This window comes from Taudactylus pleione, unplaced genomic scaffold (assembly GCF_031769625.1).
Source record: "Taudactylus pleione unplaced genomic scaffold, aTauple2 ptg000019l, whole genome shotgun sequence".
Classification (NCBI taxonomy): Eukaryota; Metazoa; Chordata; class Amphibia; order Anura; family Myobatrachidae; genus Taudactylus; species Taudactylus pleione.
In genome coordinates, this window is record NW_028284421.1 from 21741389 (window position 1) to 21758209 (window position 16821).

The following is a 16821-nucleotide window of genomic DNA, read 5'->3' on the forward strand; positions in this document are numbered from 1 at the left end:
GCGAGTGCGCGCCCCAGTCCGTCCCTGCTTCCAGGTGTCCCTCTGCGCATGCGTGGCTGTAGGCCAGTGCATGCGCGAGCTGCGGGGGAGCCTGGGAGGGATCCTATTGGGTCCCTCTCAGCAAAAACTCAGAAAAGATGCCTAAAGATGGCGTTGCCTATCGGGAATGAAACTTTCCAGAGCTTGGTGCATACAGGAAATACGGTCAAATCTATTGACCGCATTTTTCACCATAGTGCATCCCGCCCCATATCTGGAGGACTTCTGCACCAAGCACAATGGGTCGCAACCAGATCGATGGTCCCTACAAAGCATGCGCACGACGGAGCCGGTGATGACCATCGCGACCATCACCCTGGTCGGTCGCTAGAGCTGTGGGTGGTAACCCACAGCCTAGCGATCGACCAGAAGGCGGCACTTAAAAAAGTAAGTGGTCGCCCTCATTCAGATCGATCGATCGACTCTTAATGAGGTCCATTGTGCTACACATATTTCTGACAGTACTACTGTCACGCTACACTCTGCTGATAATAATGTGGTTCCTCTCATGAGCAAACACGTGGTTGGAATTGGAATTCTTATATTTTGTTTTATTTAAACAAATTCACCCATGTCCTTATGGTAGGGTTACCAATACAGCTCAACGACCAATCGTGGGTGAGTGACCAGCACAAGACTGTGCCATGCTCTGAGTTGTCTTTGACACCTATAATAAAAGTGGCACAGCACTCCTGCATCCATCTCGTGTTATTTGCTGTGCTCTATCCAATGTGCCTTGCAGTGCACGAGTGCAGCCCCAGGCTCCTACACTGAGTAGTAGGAAGGAACACCCAGATCACTCGGTTCACTGCAGAGCGCAAGCAACCAGATTCCGTCAGCCTCACTGCAGGTGCTGCTCATTAGCCGGCACCGGTCATTAGGGCGGGAGATATAAATGTCTCTTGTGCCTGAACTCGCCTCATTTAAAAGAAATATCTCAGAAAGCCACAACAGGCCAGCGGATATAGAGGCTAATAGAAAATCTAATCTGCATATAGAGAACCTGTGCTATGGCTTTCCCACTGGTAAGGAACTGGTTGACCGTGTAACTATAGTAACCATGTAAACTGCGTGCAATTCAAATCACTATATGCTGGGTGAGTGCATATAGCATCAGCAGGTGAGGAGACTGTAGTCTGTGTAGGGCACGGAAAGCACCACTGACTCCTAACACGCTGGCTCAGTCAGTACACTGGTAATTTAAGTATACTAACCTATATGCATCTATAGCAGCCGCCTCCGTACAGATCTCCAGCCTCCACATTTGATGTCACTCTGAATGTACTCATTTGGAGGATGCAGATTCTACGTGAGACCCTATGGCGGACAATTGGATTATCATGGGGGAGATGTATCAAAGCTTGGCGCGAGAAGGTACCAACCAATAGACTCCTGTCTTTTTTTGTATTTTTTTTTCAAGCACTAAAATTACGGGAGCGTATTGGTACTTCATTTCTCTCCAAGCTTTGGTACATTTCCCCCAAGTGCTGTCAGGGGGTAACTGTGTGACTGGCTAGTGATGTCACACCTCTGGTCCCACGTTCTATAGCCCACGCCCCGCGGAGAGCTGCTGGCGGGAAGAAGCTAGAAGCATGTGGTCCTTGCAGGTGCTGGCGCTTCACTGTTTATTGTATATGTAGGTCCTATGGTGCTCCTTGGCATCGACTGCCGGTAGCTCTGCGTCGTGTGGCCCTCCCGTTGTGTAGGGCGGAAAGATTCCTTAGCGTGTTCCTTACAAGTGCGGAGTGCAAGCCGGCTGCTGAGCATTCATGGGTGGGGCGTATACTGTATGTGCGTGTTATTATATAGCTTTCCTGCTGAGCCTACATGGGTGGGGCGTGTACTGTATGTTCGTGGTATTGTATATCTTTCCTGCCCAGCATACATGGGTGGGGCGTAGTGTGTACTGTGTGTTCGTGTTATTATCTTTCCTGCCCAACATACATGGGTGGGGCGGGTACTGCATGTTAGTGTTGTCTTTCCTGCCCAGCATACATGGGAGAGGTGTGTACTGTATGTGCGTGTTATATTTTTCCTGCGCAGCATACATGGGAGTGGTGTGTACTGTATGTGCGTGTTATTACTTTCCCGTGCAGTCGAGTAGGAACGTCTAACCTCTGAAACATGCATTGTGTGACTTGTTACACTGTGTCACTAGTCTATATATTCCGCTCAGGATAAGTAAAGGGTTCGGAGGTCTTTTTGTTACAAGCGGTCTCGGACCATTATATGGCTTTGTGCTCTATTGGCTGGCCAGTTTCTACACCAGGTCCTACTCAAGGACCACCTTTAAAAGGGGCAGTTGCGACATGACAATATCTCCACAACCCACAATGCCATAATGTAAATGACCATATGGATCTATGAATGTTGAGACTCCGGGAAAGACATTCTTAAGCTCTTAATGCGAAGGCCTTAAAACAGTTATAGCAGTTGCTACCACAGGGCAGATGGGTATAAACGACCAGCCAATCATCTCCCAACTGTCATGTTACAGACTGTTTAAAATATGATAGTTGGGAGTTGATTGGTCGTTTATCACTCTGCACTTTATCACTTCCCAGAGCTTCATACATCTGCCCCATTGACTGCTGGGGCCAAGCTTCAGATTGCTTTGTATTCCAGAGCTTTGTAAATGAGTTTAGCAGGATCCCTTTCCAATACATCTTTGCAGTGAATTTTGTGCAAAATATCTTTGGTAAATATGCTCCTGCTTCCTGAGCAACCACTGTTCGAGAAGTTTTCTGTGGGAGCAGTGTTAAGGGGCACTTTAATAGTCTGAAATCTTAACCAATGGAGGCAAGCCCTGAACAGTTTTCTAAAGATGGTGTTGGCCCTCTCTGTCCGAAGGGAGGTTTTCTTTTTTTCCCCTCCTTTGTCATAAATAGAACTTATACCCCACGTTTCCTCCCATAGTTAGTTTTCTTTAAAGATGCAGCAACGAGACACTGCACAGCACTAGACATGTTTCTAAATTGCTCAATTTTAACACTTATCAGTTAACGTAGATCACAGGTTCTCAAACTCTGTCCTCAAGACCCCAAACAGTGCATATTTTCCAGTTCTCACAGAATCACAAGGGAAATAATTATCTCCACCTGTGGATCTTTTAAAATGTGTCAGTGAGTAATGACTACACCTGTGCACCTGCAAGGTAACCTGCAAAACGTGAACTGTGTGGGGTCCTGAGGACCTAGTTTGAGAACCACTGACGTAGATTATATAAGCCCTCTGAGACTGACATTGGGGAGGTAGTCAGCATCCCGGGAGACGGGATGCCGACTGTCAAAATATTGGCAGCTGTTGGGATCCCAGCTCTAGAATACTGACAGTCTGCATCCGGAAGCTATGTATCTGGTTAGGCATTAAGGGGGGGATGGCTAGGTTTAGGGTGCAAGGGGGTGGTTAGATTCAGGCATTAGGGGGGTGAGGAGGGTTAGGGGTAAGGGTTAGCATTGGGGTACTCAGGATTCTGACTGCCGCGATCCCATACCTTATGATATTAGAGCTGAAGGTGGGAAAGTGGTTGTATTAAAAGCCTGACATCTTTCGCAGGCTGGGATGGGACATAGACTAGTAACACAACTATACAATCATCTGAATTGATCATAAGCTTCACAGCCTCTTGGTACGTCTTGTACGCACCCATGGTCATGTTTTATCTCCAAAAACCAGTTTCATCTGCTGATCTGGTTTTATGGGAGTCCTAATATTTACTTGATGGTGCAGTGTCTGGCAAACCTGGAAGTTTGTATGCACCATCAATCATTCTGCTGCTCCTGCAGTCACAACCTTTTCATCAGATGGTTTCAAGAGAAGATGATCATGGATAACATGGTAGAGTACACATGAATCTGCATGTTCATTTGGCCTTTGAATCTTAAGTGTAATGAGGTCATTCCAATGTAGATCAGAACAATATATTTTACACATTATATAGTGTACGGCTGATCCATCCATCATAGCGTGCCTTTGCTGTTCTGCACGGGAGATGGGATGATGCAATGAACTGTTAAATGCCGCATGTAACAATACATTGCCCACTGTCATAAAATGTGTGTGATGTTTCTTTAGGGTCATTCCATCGCTGGGTTATACAGTGTACCCAGCTTACCTGTAAAAAGAATCGCATTTCAAGTATAATTGTAAAAGTGTATACCTAGTTTAACTTTTCACAATTGGACAATATGCTGACTTGCTGGAGAACTCTATTTAAATGACCTTGTTTTGTTAATTGGGCAGCTTTAAGCCAGGTTTCCCTTTCAATAGCTGTAAATATAATGCACATTTTCTACTGGTCCTGTACTAACCTCAATCTTTTCTTTATTTACAGCTAATTTGTTTGTTTTTTTTCAGAAGGCTTTGAATTCACAGAAATTATGCCTTATTTGTTTATACACCATATTGCAGATATAATCTATCCAAAATAGACAATTTTATTTTAATGGTAGAATGTGAGCTAAAGCAAATGATACATTTGTATTTGGTGAACTCCATGAATATTCTTCCTTCTTGATTTTGCATTAATTCATCATTCCAAAACTGCTTAAATCTGCATTCTACACGCATGTTTTCCTAATATAATTTATTTTGCTAATTTGTCTTAAACTAAACAAATGGAATGTTTAAAACAAAGTACACCTAGCCTACCCACGATGCGACGGACGACATATCGTGCGGTCTGTACTTGAGCACAGCTCTAAAGTCCTACTTTAGGCAAATTTCTGTTACAACACAGGAAGGTGCAAGTAGAAATCCACAGTAAGTGCTGGATGCCCAAAACAATCAATCTCCCTCTTAAAGTTATTTCTTGATCTTTCTGGTTCACCTTATACCGAATAACGAACTAAAGAACTGGAAAATTATTTTTTATATTTGAATTTTGTGGTTTTACTTTTTAGGCTTTTGGTCAGTGTAATTGGATATGGTGACTTGTTTTATCGCCCCTTATCTACCATCTACAGTGACGGTATATCAGGGTGCGATATTCACTTGCAATAATTGACTTGCTCTATCGGGCACCCGGCACCATCGGCCGAGGCCACAAACAATTTAATTCCCTCCCATAGCCAGAGAAAAGCGCCCCGACACATCTGTTAAGCCATTGTTTGTATCTGATAGGCTAATTATCGTGTATCTTTCGTGCTGCTCAGACCTGAAAATATGCAGAAAGTGCAGTGCTGCAGTCTGTCTTCGGGGCTAATGGGATAACCCTGGGGGATCAATTAACCTGCAGTAAACTACTGTGGCTAATTAAATTCCCCCCCATCTTCCTTAATGTAACACATTTTTTGTTTTCTGCTTGGTTTCTTCAGCTAGGTACACACTGGCTAACATATCGGCCGTTCAATTGAGCGGCCAGTGTATTGTGTGCATTGGCAAGTGTGTACCAGCGATATGTCTGAATGACTTAGTATGATTGATCGGGCAGACTGTATGCAGCACATATTATTCTGCAGATCATTTGATCTGCAGATATCTATCAGATGTGTACCCACCTTTATGTGGGTACACTAGAATGACTCATTGACCTGATCAATTTAATTAGCGTACACACGTGCCAAGCTTTCAGACAATATGTCCGGCCAGAACTATTTAAATATGCCTGCCCAGTTTTGATGTCTGCAATGATTCCTGCGGCTAACATAACATGTGGTCTTGTGTCCACACTAATGTGAATGATATATCCGTACAATATTGCGTGCAGCACGGCAGATGCAATATATGGGTAAAAAACATTGTTCAGCTATATTGTGTGCAAATGGGAGATACAAAATATTCAGCTGTACAAACAATGCTACATGCTGCCCAGTAGCCCTAAAGCTGTGTACACTAGAAGACAATGTCAGAAATGTGGGATTTGACTGCATTTCTCAAATGCACCAAGTCCGCTTGAATGCAGTGGGCATTGCTAACTTTAGATTGTATTGCCCAATAGAAGCCTATGGGTTTCTATTCACAACGCCCCCCCTGGAAAGGATCCAATTGGATTCCTCCCATCTCCCCTGTGGGGAGAGAAGTCCTTTGAGGTTTCCTGCATGCATACTGGTGTAATTAATGCTGACATGCATGTGGTGAGTGGCGGGATGCTTCACATGCAATTTGCGATGCGTCATGCATCCCGCCCAATGTCATCTAACATGATTCCTGCAAAGAGATGCTACACTTTTTGCAGAACACATTGCTGCATGCAGTTCTGACGGGCAATGTAGCGATTCATGGGAGTGCGCATCAGCAATATAGCAGGTACACACTAGACTGTACCCACTATGTCGTTACGATCCGCCAGATAGGATGACCTATATAGTCTAGTGTCCCTGGCATTAGTGCAGAGTTGTGTGGCTGCATTTACAGAACTTAAGTAGACACTACTTAACCTTTTACATAAGTCTAGTAGTAGTTTGGTCAGATTGATGCCCAGCAATTATATAAAGGGTAAATCAGGATCTTTCATATGGTTAATCAGCATTCCCTGGTTGCATTGTCTGGGTCCACTTGCTTTTTTAGCTTTTATATTGGAGTGTCTAGTGCAATCAGACCCTGCCTAGTCATGGAGATGAAGTATAAGATTCCTTTCACTGCCCTTCTCGGGGGGAGGTGCTTCGTGCAGGCATTGATGCCACTAGTTGCTACTCATGCTGGCAGTGAATGCATCTGCAGAAGGGATAGTGACTCAGGCTAGAGGTGGGTCTGATTTATAATGTATGTTGTATTGACTGCTATGAAGCATTATGGCATATGATCAGTGTTAATGTGCATGTTTTGTCAATATTAAATAAACTAGTTTATCACAGCAGTATGTATAATGGAAGTGATATGGCTGTTGCTGCTTCTGACAAGGTCCTGTCTTCTGCAGCAAACTATTCTCTTTACATTAACATGTATGCTCTTTGCAGTGTATAGCCTGCATCTAGGAACTGCCGTCTTTTGGGAGCAGTTTGTGTTTTCATTTTACATGTGGTGTTTTGTGTGCATGCTTGTGGTCTAAACTAGATTGTCAGTCTGGAGGTAGATCCCTTGCATAAACTGACAGTGGCATGAATGTTTTAGCTGTACTAAAGCTTCACTACCACTAACTGTAAAATCAGTGTTCAGCCCCCTAGCTGGAGCCCAGAGGCTCTTAAGCTGGGTACACACCTCAGCAATGTGCTGACCAAACACTATTTAACAATATATAGCAGCGCCACACACTGTACAATCTGCAGTTCAGACTCTGTATATCATACATGGTTAATGTTACAATACAGCATGTCTGTGGCATCTTCTTATCTAAGGCGGGAAGCATGACTTGTCACAATCTGAATGTGGTGTATCCCGCTGCTCTTCACATGCATGCCAGCATTGGTAATGCAGGTATCCATGTAGAAATGCTCAAAGGAACGCTATATGGGTAAAAGCTACCTTTGCAAATGAGGCACTTCCGGATCAAAGTCCCTCTGGTGTCATTCTGCGAATGTGCAGAATGACGCACGTACCGCAGGGGGTGCTTGGAGGGATCCGATTGGATCCCTCACAGCACTCTGCGGAGAGAAGCCCATTGGCTTCTATAGGGTAATTCCATCAGAAGATTGCATTACCTACCGCATCCAAGCCCTGGAATGCATTGCAATCTGAGGCTTGGTGCATATGAAAAATGCAGTTAAAACCACATTTTTGGTGGGTTTGACCGCATTTCTCACATAGGTGCATCCCACCTAATTTGCAGTAAATCAGATGGGTGTACTCTCTATATACGATGGTGTTTGCGATCCATTGTGGATTGCAAGATTGACCAGTATATTTTAATGTTTGTACCTGGAATCTCTTCCACCCGTTCTTCAAGAGAACTGTTGGATGGTGCAACTCAATACATTAAAATAGTAATTGCTGTGACCAATCGCAACTCTCAAACTCTTGGCTTTTAGCCAGGGCTGTGGGAAAACTGTATGTAGCACTTAAATGGGACAGGTATCCTGTTGACTTTTTAACACCTAAATGTCGACATGGTCATTAGGTTGACAATAAATATGTAGACATGCATTAGGTCAACATGGTTAAAATATCAACCAAATGTCAACATATATTTTTTTTTTTTATGGTTTAGGTTCGGATAACAAAAAGTTGACATGTTGGTGTCAACATGTTAAATGTTGACACTTTAAGTCTAAGTATTGATTGTCAACATTGCGAATGTTGACAAGTCTTAACACCCTTCAGCTTGAACCAGATTTTTAGAAATTGGTTTAATTAGGGGCCATTCAATTCAGCATGTTACTGGAGCTATTCAATTCGCTGCACTGTAAAGTCCGACTAGAACTAGAAGTCAGAATGACTGTTACTGTGCCTTAAGCTGAGTGTCTAGTTACGCTAACCAGCATTTTCTGACAGTGCCGGACGCGAGGCTGGTAGTGCCGCACTAAGCCAGAAAACAGCATCACAGGCAGCACTTAAGTCATATTTCTGCTTGCAATAAATCCTGTAGTATGACTTAACGCAGTCAATTGAATAGCTCAATGAACTCCTTCCTGGGGTTATTCAACATCGTGCTGAATTGAATCCCCCCCCCCCCCCCCCCCCCCCCCCCATTGGGTTGGGCAGCTTTCAGTTCATGAAGGTGGTTACTGCTTTAGAACGTACTAACTTTACTAGCAGAGGAGGCAATTCAGTTGTTCTATTGCACCCAGCTCCCATCTAAACTGACGGAAGATCAGGGTGATATCCTATTTTATTTTTTGGGGGGCCCTTGCATCTCTCCCTCCAAATAGACAGGGTTTAGCTGCATAGAAGTAAAAACCAGTTTAAAGTCCTGCTTTGGGTACCAAAACGCCAATTTGGTCACCAAGTGCCGAATAATCGCACATGTCTGCTCGCCTGCCCGGAGGGCTGCAATCAGAATTGTGCTGCCACGGCTGTACACTCCCAAATAAAACATCCGAGTATCTTGCGGAAAAATGTAGTAAAATTGGATCAACCATTGTCAGATACTGCAGACCCCATGTATAATGTTGTAATGTGATCAGAAACCTCAAATTATACAGTAAATATAACTGACTCCATGAATCAATTTCTTGATTAATATCAAGATCTGAATTACTAACACTTTTTACTGCTTTTGTGGTAAATATAAACATACAGAAGTTATAACTAATGTGACATCTGTCAAGGGAGTCTGGGCTTCCATCCCAAATTCCTCTGTTCTATAGAAAGTGGCCAGTAAACTGATACATACTGGTCCATCCATTTATCTGCAATGGAACCCTACATTGTGCATTTTATCCCTCACCCCTGTAGGAGTTTGCAGAAAAATGCATGTATTGCTACTGCATGTACTGGTGATGTACACATGGCCACAGCTTCGTGCCAGGAAATGCAATGTAATGTTGCATGTAATTGAATATTTCTTCTTCAGGGTCCATACGGCTCCACAAGGAGACAATGGGTGTAGGTAGGACTTAGAGGACTGGACACCAACAGCAAAGCTTCTATCCCAGAAGGCTCATCGGATCTGCATAGTCTTTCCTCTGGTCTCAGGAGACAAACCGGAGGCGCTGATGTAGATACCGGTTTGTCCAGAACTCCACTAGACCACCAGGGCATGCCTTATACTGCTGCACGGGACAGCTGAGGCCAGCCACCCGGTGGCTGTCAGCATAGGGGAGGCAGATGTCCTCCCTCTGTAATAGCCACAGCTCTCTGGGAATGCTGGATCCAGTCTCCTTGTATACCTCTCCTAGGAGCCAGGTTATACAGTGCTATTTCCTACCAGCGACTGGTCTGTGTAGTTGAATTTAGTGCCCACTGCAGTTATATTGTATGTGACTTGTGCTAGCGCTGCTGGTTCCCCCAACTATTGGCTTATACTTTTCCCTTTCTTTCATTATAACCCTGCAATACTGAGGTATTGGGGGTTCACTGTACTTCACATACCTGTATTTGTGAGGGCTGTCACATACTATATAGCTGTGTGGCGCACTGCGCCATATTGTACATATATCTGTTGCTCACTGCACTGCCAGATTGTGTGCTATACTATCTTTGCAGCTATGTCTAGCAAAGGCAAGAGTAACATGCAGGCTACTGCTCACACTCTGAAGCTAAACAGGACTTGCAAGAAACCAGAGTATCTCATTCAAGATGGTCTATGTGCATCTTTTTATACAGCACCTGGCCCATTGGCCCCTGCAACCTCTCATCAGGACCCCCATGGCTTTTTTCACAGGTGATGTAAAAAATTGTGGACCACTTAGTGGTCCCTGTGGTAGCTCTCCCTATGGAATGGCCACAACAGGTACACCCTGCAAATCCAGTGCCTCCTTTGCCTTCATGAGTAGATGTACTTTCTACCTCTGTGCAGAGTCTGGCAGCTACCTCTACAGCCTTTCAACAAATGTTGCAAGAAAGATAATAAAACTGCTAAAGGGGGGTATCCACTAAATGAAGTTGAACGATAACGATAAAATCGTTTGAACATCGGGTCTTTGAGACATCTTTTAGACATTTATCATCGTTCAAACATGCTGGTCAACCTGACTATCGTCAGGTTCAGCATGTTTGCAGATGATTGATTGTACCTGCACTGAACGACCTATTGTTCAGTGTGGGCACCCTGCAGTGTAGTTAACAATAGTGTTATCGTTCAGTCTTTTCACTGTCTGGTATTGGATACCCTCCTTTAGCGTGCTGTTATCTTCCCAGTCCACCCAGCTTTCAGATTCTGAGTTATCTGGTGAGGCAGAAGACTCAGACCTTTAACTCTGAGGAGCCCCCCTCTAAATTGAATATACCTGAACTAGTGAGCTGCAAAATAAATTCTTCAAATTAAAGATATTGAAACCACTCCTGGCAAAAGAGCCTCTTTAAACGACAGAAGGTAGCTTTGCTGGAGTTTCCTCACTCTGATCAGCTATCTGATCTAATGAGAAGCATGGAATATGCCAAATGTTTCAGCTGCCTAAATACTTGATTTCTTTCCACCCTCTTCCAGCTACTGATTGCACTAAATGGGAAGTTCCTCCTGCAGTGGATTCCCATGTGACAAACCCGGTTAAGAATTCTACCTTACCTATCCATACAGAAACCTCCTTAAAGGAGATTATGGATAGAAGCTTGCCTGAAGTGTATATATACTCTTACGGGAGCTACTACTCTTCCTGCCAGGCTATGGCCTGGGTGGCAAAAGCCATTAAGAGTTGGGCAGAGGCCCTAAAACACACATTTCTTCTTCAGGGTCCTTAAGGGATCCACAGGGTTCACCTCAGGGTTATAGGTTGGGAGTAAAATCCGGGCACCACGCAGTTAAAGCTTTCAGCTCCCAGGACGCACTGGGTCCACTCTCCCTATAACCATGCCCCCAAGCCAGAGGCACCTCAGTTTGAGTAGGTGTCTGGCCAGAGTTGGTCACTGTTATCGCAGGGGGGGCTGATTAGCAGAAGGTTTTTTATTTTACTTTTAGACTAGTCAGAGTGGCAGCGTCACTGTCCATAGTACATCCAAGCTGCTGCTCCTCTACCCCACCACTGCAGAGATGCCAGTACAGAACTGGGGATCTCGGCGGGACCCCTGAGTCTGTACTAGCTGGACTCTGGGTGCCCAGGGCTGCTGCCGGATCGATGGGGACAGGTAAGGTCAAGAACCACCACTTGCATTTATGCAGTTCGATGCCTCCAGGGACAGACTGGAGGTGCTGGCAGTGGTGGTGGGCCCCCCAATACCCCGTGTGTCCACTAGACCACCAGGGACTTTAAGATCGGCAATGGGAGCCAGCATCCCGGGGGTTAATAGCCGGCCAGGGGAGGCAGCCTTCCCTGTTGTAGCGGCTCCTCCCCTCAGCTCAGTGCACCTTTCAGTGCTATAGTCGCATCGCTGAGCTGCTTCCTCTGTGGGCCACGCTTCCTCTGAGGTCTCCAGGTGGTCATTTTCTTTTATGGATGCAGCAGATCTCCTTGGATGAGTGAGTCCAGTCCTCCTGCGTACCTCACCGTTTAGGTCAGTGTACACAGCACTATAGCCTTCCCAGACACTGAGTCTGGGCAGTTGAATGTAGTGACTTTTGCAGTATATTATATGGAATGTTTATGTATTTATATTTCTGCATTGTATGTGACTTATGCTAGTGCTGACTGTCTGTGCTTTATTCTTTCACCTGTCAGTGTATATCCCTTTTCTTTTCAATCTGCCCTAATACAGGTGTACTTAGGGTGGTTCTGGGACCTCACATATATACTTGCCAATATTTGTGAGGTTTGTCACATACTGTGGAGTGCTACACATTGCCATATTTTAGATGGAACTGTGTGTTGCATATGCTGATAATGGGTCCCTGCAGCTAATCTTTGCACCAGTCAGTACCAGTATAATGCTGCTTGATATGTCCACGAGGATGATTAGATAGGTCTGACCAGGAAATAGAGCACGATACTGCACCCATTTTGACGATCCTGCAGGTGTGTGTATGGAGGATTTGACTCGGGAAGGGTTGTGTATGGTGCCGGGCTCCTTCGGGACCTCCTTGGGCGGTTTGTTTTCTCAAGACCCAGGCTTCCATTGTGGATCACCTGGCGGTGTCCATAGTTGTAACCCACTTGGGGTTGCCTCAACATGCTACCCTTTCCTCTCAGGTTATCTCGCAGTTCTTCCGGTTTACCCCTGTGACAGACTATCGCTCCCTACCAGGGTTTTTTGCAGTACATGCAATTCCCTTAGGTACCACAACAGTCTGTCATTCCCCTTGCAGGATTTACCATAACAGCCACCCTGGGTGGCTATGAAACATAAAATGGCATAATAAACGCCTTGTGGTTACTTCCCAGTCTGCACTGCTGTCTAACACAGATCAAGGGAGTACTGGATGATGTTTCAGACTCCTATTCCTTTCACAAGAGGTGGAGCCTAAAACAAGTATTGTTATCCCTGCTTGGGTGCTGGCGGATTCAAGGCCATCCTAGTTATAGAGTATGTTGAACCTGCACCTAAATCAAATCGCCCTAGATTTAAGCATTAGTGTCCTCTGCTGTTTTCCCCCTCTCTGACCAGTGGGTGGATCACATGGTGGGGGTCTGGCAATCACTGGATAGGAGGTATCTCAAAAGCATTTGGCATGTTACCCATTCCCTGAAGGTCATTGCAGGTAATAGGAATCAACTCCTGGGATGGATTCTCATGTTACTTCTCTGGCTAAGAGCGCTGCTATGCCTCCCATCCATGCTCTGACGGATTCTCTGGATACGTAGGTGGTAGCTTTACCTGAAATCAAAATACTCTTTCAGGGCCTGTTGCCCGTCAAACCATGGCTCACTTGGGTGGCTAATGCTATTGAGAGATGTGCGGATGCATTTGTAGACCAGTTTTCCCTCCACTTCTGGGGATCAGATGTCTCTTGCTGATCACATTTAAGATGCAGTTTTCATATGTTGGAGTAACAACTTTGTATACTAGCTTCCTAAACTACAGGGTTTCGGCCTCGAATGTATCTGCCCACCATACCCTATGGCTGTGCTCCTGGATGGTAGAGGTGAACTCCAAGATAGGCCTTAAAATGGATTACCCTATAATGGGGAGATCTTGTTTGGCCCTGACCTTGACAAGATTGGAGCAAGGTTTCCTGTATCACATACATTTCCACCTTCAGCTACTTCCACTACAAGGCCTCAGACTACATCTGTTTAGTCCTTTTGTCCTCAGGGAAAGCCTAAAGGCCAGTCCTTTCCTAGACTGTCTGCCTCCACAAGGGCTGCCATACCTGAAACCAAGCAGACCTGGATCTGCTTCTAATCCTCAGGATACACCTTCAGCCTAAAAGGACAAGCCTTCATCTGGGGGATCCCAGAGTGAGATACTGACTTTTTCAGTTCACCCAGTGCTGGTGTCAAGTCACCATGGATTCTTGGGTAAGAGTTGAAGTCTCTCGTGGGTACGCCCTCTCAGTGATCAGACTGCCTCCCACATGTTTTGCTATATCCAGAAAGCTATACAGTCCTTGTGGTAATCAGGGGTAGTTATGTCAGCCCCACTATCTCCGCAGGGGATTGGTTATTCTACTTTCTTTCTGGTGCAGAGGTGAATGGTCCTCATTGGCCTATCCTCTATCTGAAATCCCTGAACAAATTCCTAAAAGTTGCCTAGGTTCAGGAGGGAACCCCCTATGCTCCATCATCTGAGCTATGGAACCTGGGGACTTTATAGTGTCGCTGGATAGTCAGGACTCATACCTACAGGTACCTATAGAGCCCGCTCATCAGCATTAATTCAGGTTTGCTGTGCCACAGCAACACTTAAAATTTTTGGGCTTTGGACTGTCCACAGCCCCACTGGGGTTACCAGGTTTATGGCTTATGACAGCCCATCTGTTCAGAATATCAGACTGCTCCTGTATCTGGACAGCCTCCTGCTCTGTGCAGGATTACCACAGTACTTTAAAGCCTTTTCCAGTTAACCATTGCTTTCATTCACAAGCACAAATGGTTAATCAACTGGGAAAAAGTCCTCCCTGCATCCCTCACAAGGTATGTTTCCTCTGGGATCCCTGCTGGATTCTCAGAATCAGAGAATCCTGAGAATGTCTCCGCAGTCTAAAAGTGTCATTACACTCAGTAATGCAGGTTCTGGTATCCAGTGTCTACCTTCAGAAGGGTAGAATATGCTCAGTTCCATTCCAGGCCTGTGCAAAAACTGATCCTCTCCTGATGGAATGGGTTTCTCTGTCTGATCACTATTCAGACGATGATGCTCTCTCCGGAGGTGGATCTGTCTCTATCTAGGTGGCTATGGCCTTCTCATCTCACCAACGGTCACCCCTTTTTGGATCCTGATCTGGGTAATCCTTACAACGGACACCAGTCTCTGGGGCGCAGTGACAGGTCCCTACTACTGCAACTCTATTAGAACTTCAAGCTGTCTTGGGCCCTCGCTCTGGCCTAACAGTAAACCTGTAAAGGTTCAGTCTAACAATGTCACAACAGTGGCTTCAATGGTAGGAATGTCACATTCTGAAATGGACCAAGGGTCTCCTCCCAGCCATCTCTGCAGTGTTCGTTCTGGGAGTTCTCCATTTGGAAGCGGACTTCCTCAGCCATCACGATGTGCATCCCGGGGATTGGTCTCTTCTCCAAGAGGTTTCTACTCCCACTGAGCAGAGGGGGCCTCCAGAGGTGGTTCTCATGGCCTCCTGACTCTTATCACGCACGGCCGGTGTTAGGGTCCAGAACTGGAGGTACTTAAGCAACCTTCGGTGACACATTGCCAGTGGAGTGGTCCTTCCAATTTGTGTGCCTGTTTCCTCCGGTCTTGGGTTATTCGGAAGCTCGATCGAGGCGGAGGTACTGTCCTGTTGGTGGCTCCAGATTTACCCAGTCATCACTGGTTCTTAGTTTTCGGAGTCTCCATTGACACTCCGTTCCAGCTACCTCAATATCTGGACTGGTTTCAGGGTCCTTGCCTTTCCCTGGATGTGGATCGCCTGTCTTTGACTGCGTCCCTACTGTAGTCCTACGGATTCTCTGGCTCTGTCATAATCTGGATGCTTGGAGCATGTTTGTCAGCCTTTGCTGGGAGCTTCCACAGAATGTGGCATACATAATTCTTAAGCTATCGTACCTATAGCTACAATACCCTAGGTGTTTAGGATTTCCAGAAGTTCTGGAATTCCTTCCAGCTGGCTTGGGGTCTGGGCCTCCGCCTGGACGGTCAGTATGGTTCGGATGTGGAATTGCTCCACTCGTGTTAAAACACTCCTTCAGGGTGTTTTCTGAATTCTGCCTCTCTTTGTCCCCCCTAGGGGCTCCTTGGGCTTGGGCGGTGGTTCTTTGTGCCCTACTGGGACCTACATTTGAGCCACTACTCTTGATTAGCCCTTGCATGGTTTATGGCTTAGACTTATGGCGTTTGCATCTGCCAGGAGAGTGTCGGAATTGGGAGCGTTCATGTGGCTCTGGATCTTTCACCAAGACAGGGTTGTGAGTCGCACTTGCCCTGTGTTCTTCCTTAAGTGGTTTTTAAGTTCCATATTATTCAGACTTATTGTACCGCCATTTCAGTCTCCAGTCCTCTCGGCTGGGGTGACCTTTGACTCTGGTCCAGCCTCCCCGGCTTTGCAGGGTCCATTCAAGTTCCTTCAGGAAATCTGACACTTTTTTTGTGGTCTATACATTTCACAGGAAAGTATGGGCGACTGAGAAACAGACATTGGCTAGATGGCTTTGTGTCTATCTCAGGGGCCTCCTCATAGGTAGGCCTTTCTATTTTTGTTGATACTTATTCTACTCTGGCTGTGGCGCCTTTGCTGTTCTGCCTTGATAGGTGGCCATGGTCTTCTGTCCACACCTTTCTATGGTTCCATGCATTGGATTCCTTTGCCTCTCAGGATGCTTCCTTTGGGTGACTGATTCTCCTCATCACAGGAGCGTCCCCACCCTTATTTGGACTGCTTTGGGACATCCCCAAGGTCAACACTGTGGACCCCCTATGGACCCTGAAGAAAAATATGGTAAGAACTTACCTTTTGTTATCCATCTTCGAAGTCCATAGGGCACCTGCCCTGACACACCTGGCTTCATATGGGCTGTTACTGGTCACCAGTTTTCAATCTTTCTGTGAGTATGGTTCTTGAGTTTTCCAGTCTTTCCTCCTCCGGCTACTTACAAACTGAGGTGCCTCTGGCTTGGGGGCAGGGTTATAGGGAGTGGACCAGTGCATCCTGGGAGCTGAAAGCTTTAACTGCATGGTGCCTGGATTTGGTTCCCAACCTCTACCCCAAGGTCAACCCTGTGGACCCTATGGACTTCAAAGAAAGCAATAACAAAGGTAAGG

The 16821-nt window shown here is 45.7% G+C and overlaps 1 protein-coding gene across 5 annotated transcripts in view; it reads left to right on the forward strand.

The window, feature by feature from the left end:
• The first annotated feature begins 963 nt into the window (after positions 1 to 963).
• The window catches only part of CPEB1 (cytoplasmic polyadenylation element binding protein 1), a 112222-nt gene continuing 96364 nt past the window's right edge, over positions 964 to 16821 (forward strand). For all 5 annotated transcript variants that reach the window (XM_088443655.1, XM_088443669.1, XM_088443661.1 and 2 more), the window contains exon 1: positions 964 to 1064. In XM_088443655.1, the coding sequence (XP_088299781.1) occupies positions 1050 to 1064 (15 nt within the window). In that variant the 5' untranslated portion in view covers positions 964 to 1049. The remainder of the gene's footprint in view (positions 1065 to 16821) is intronic.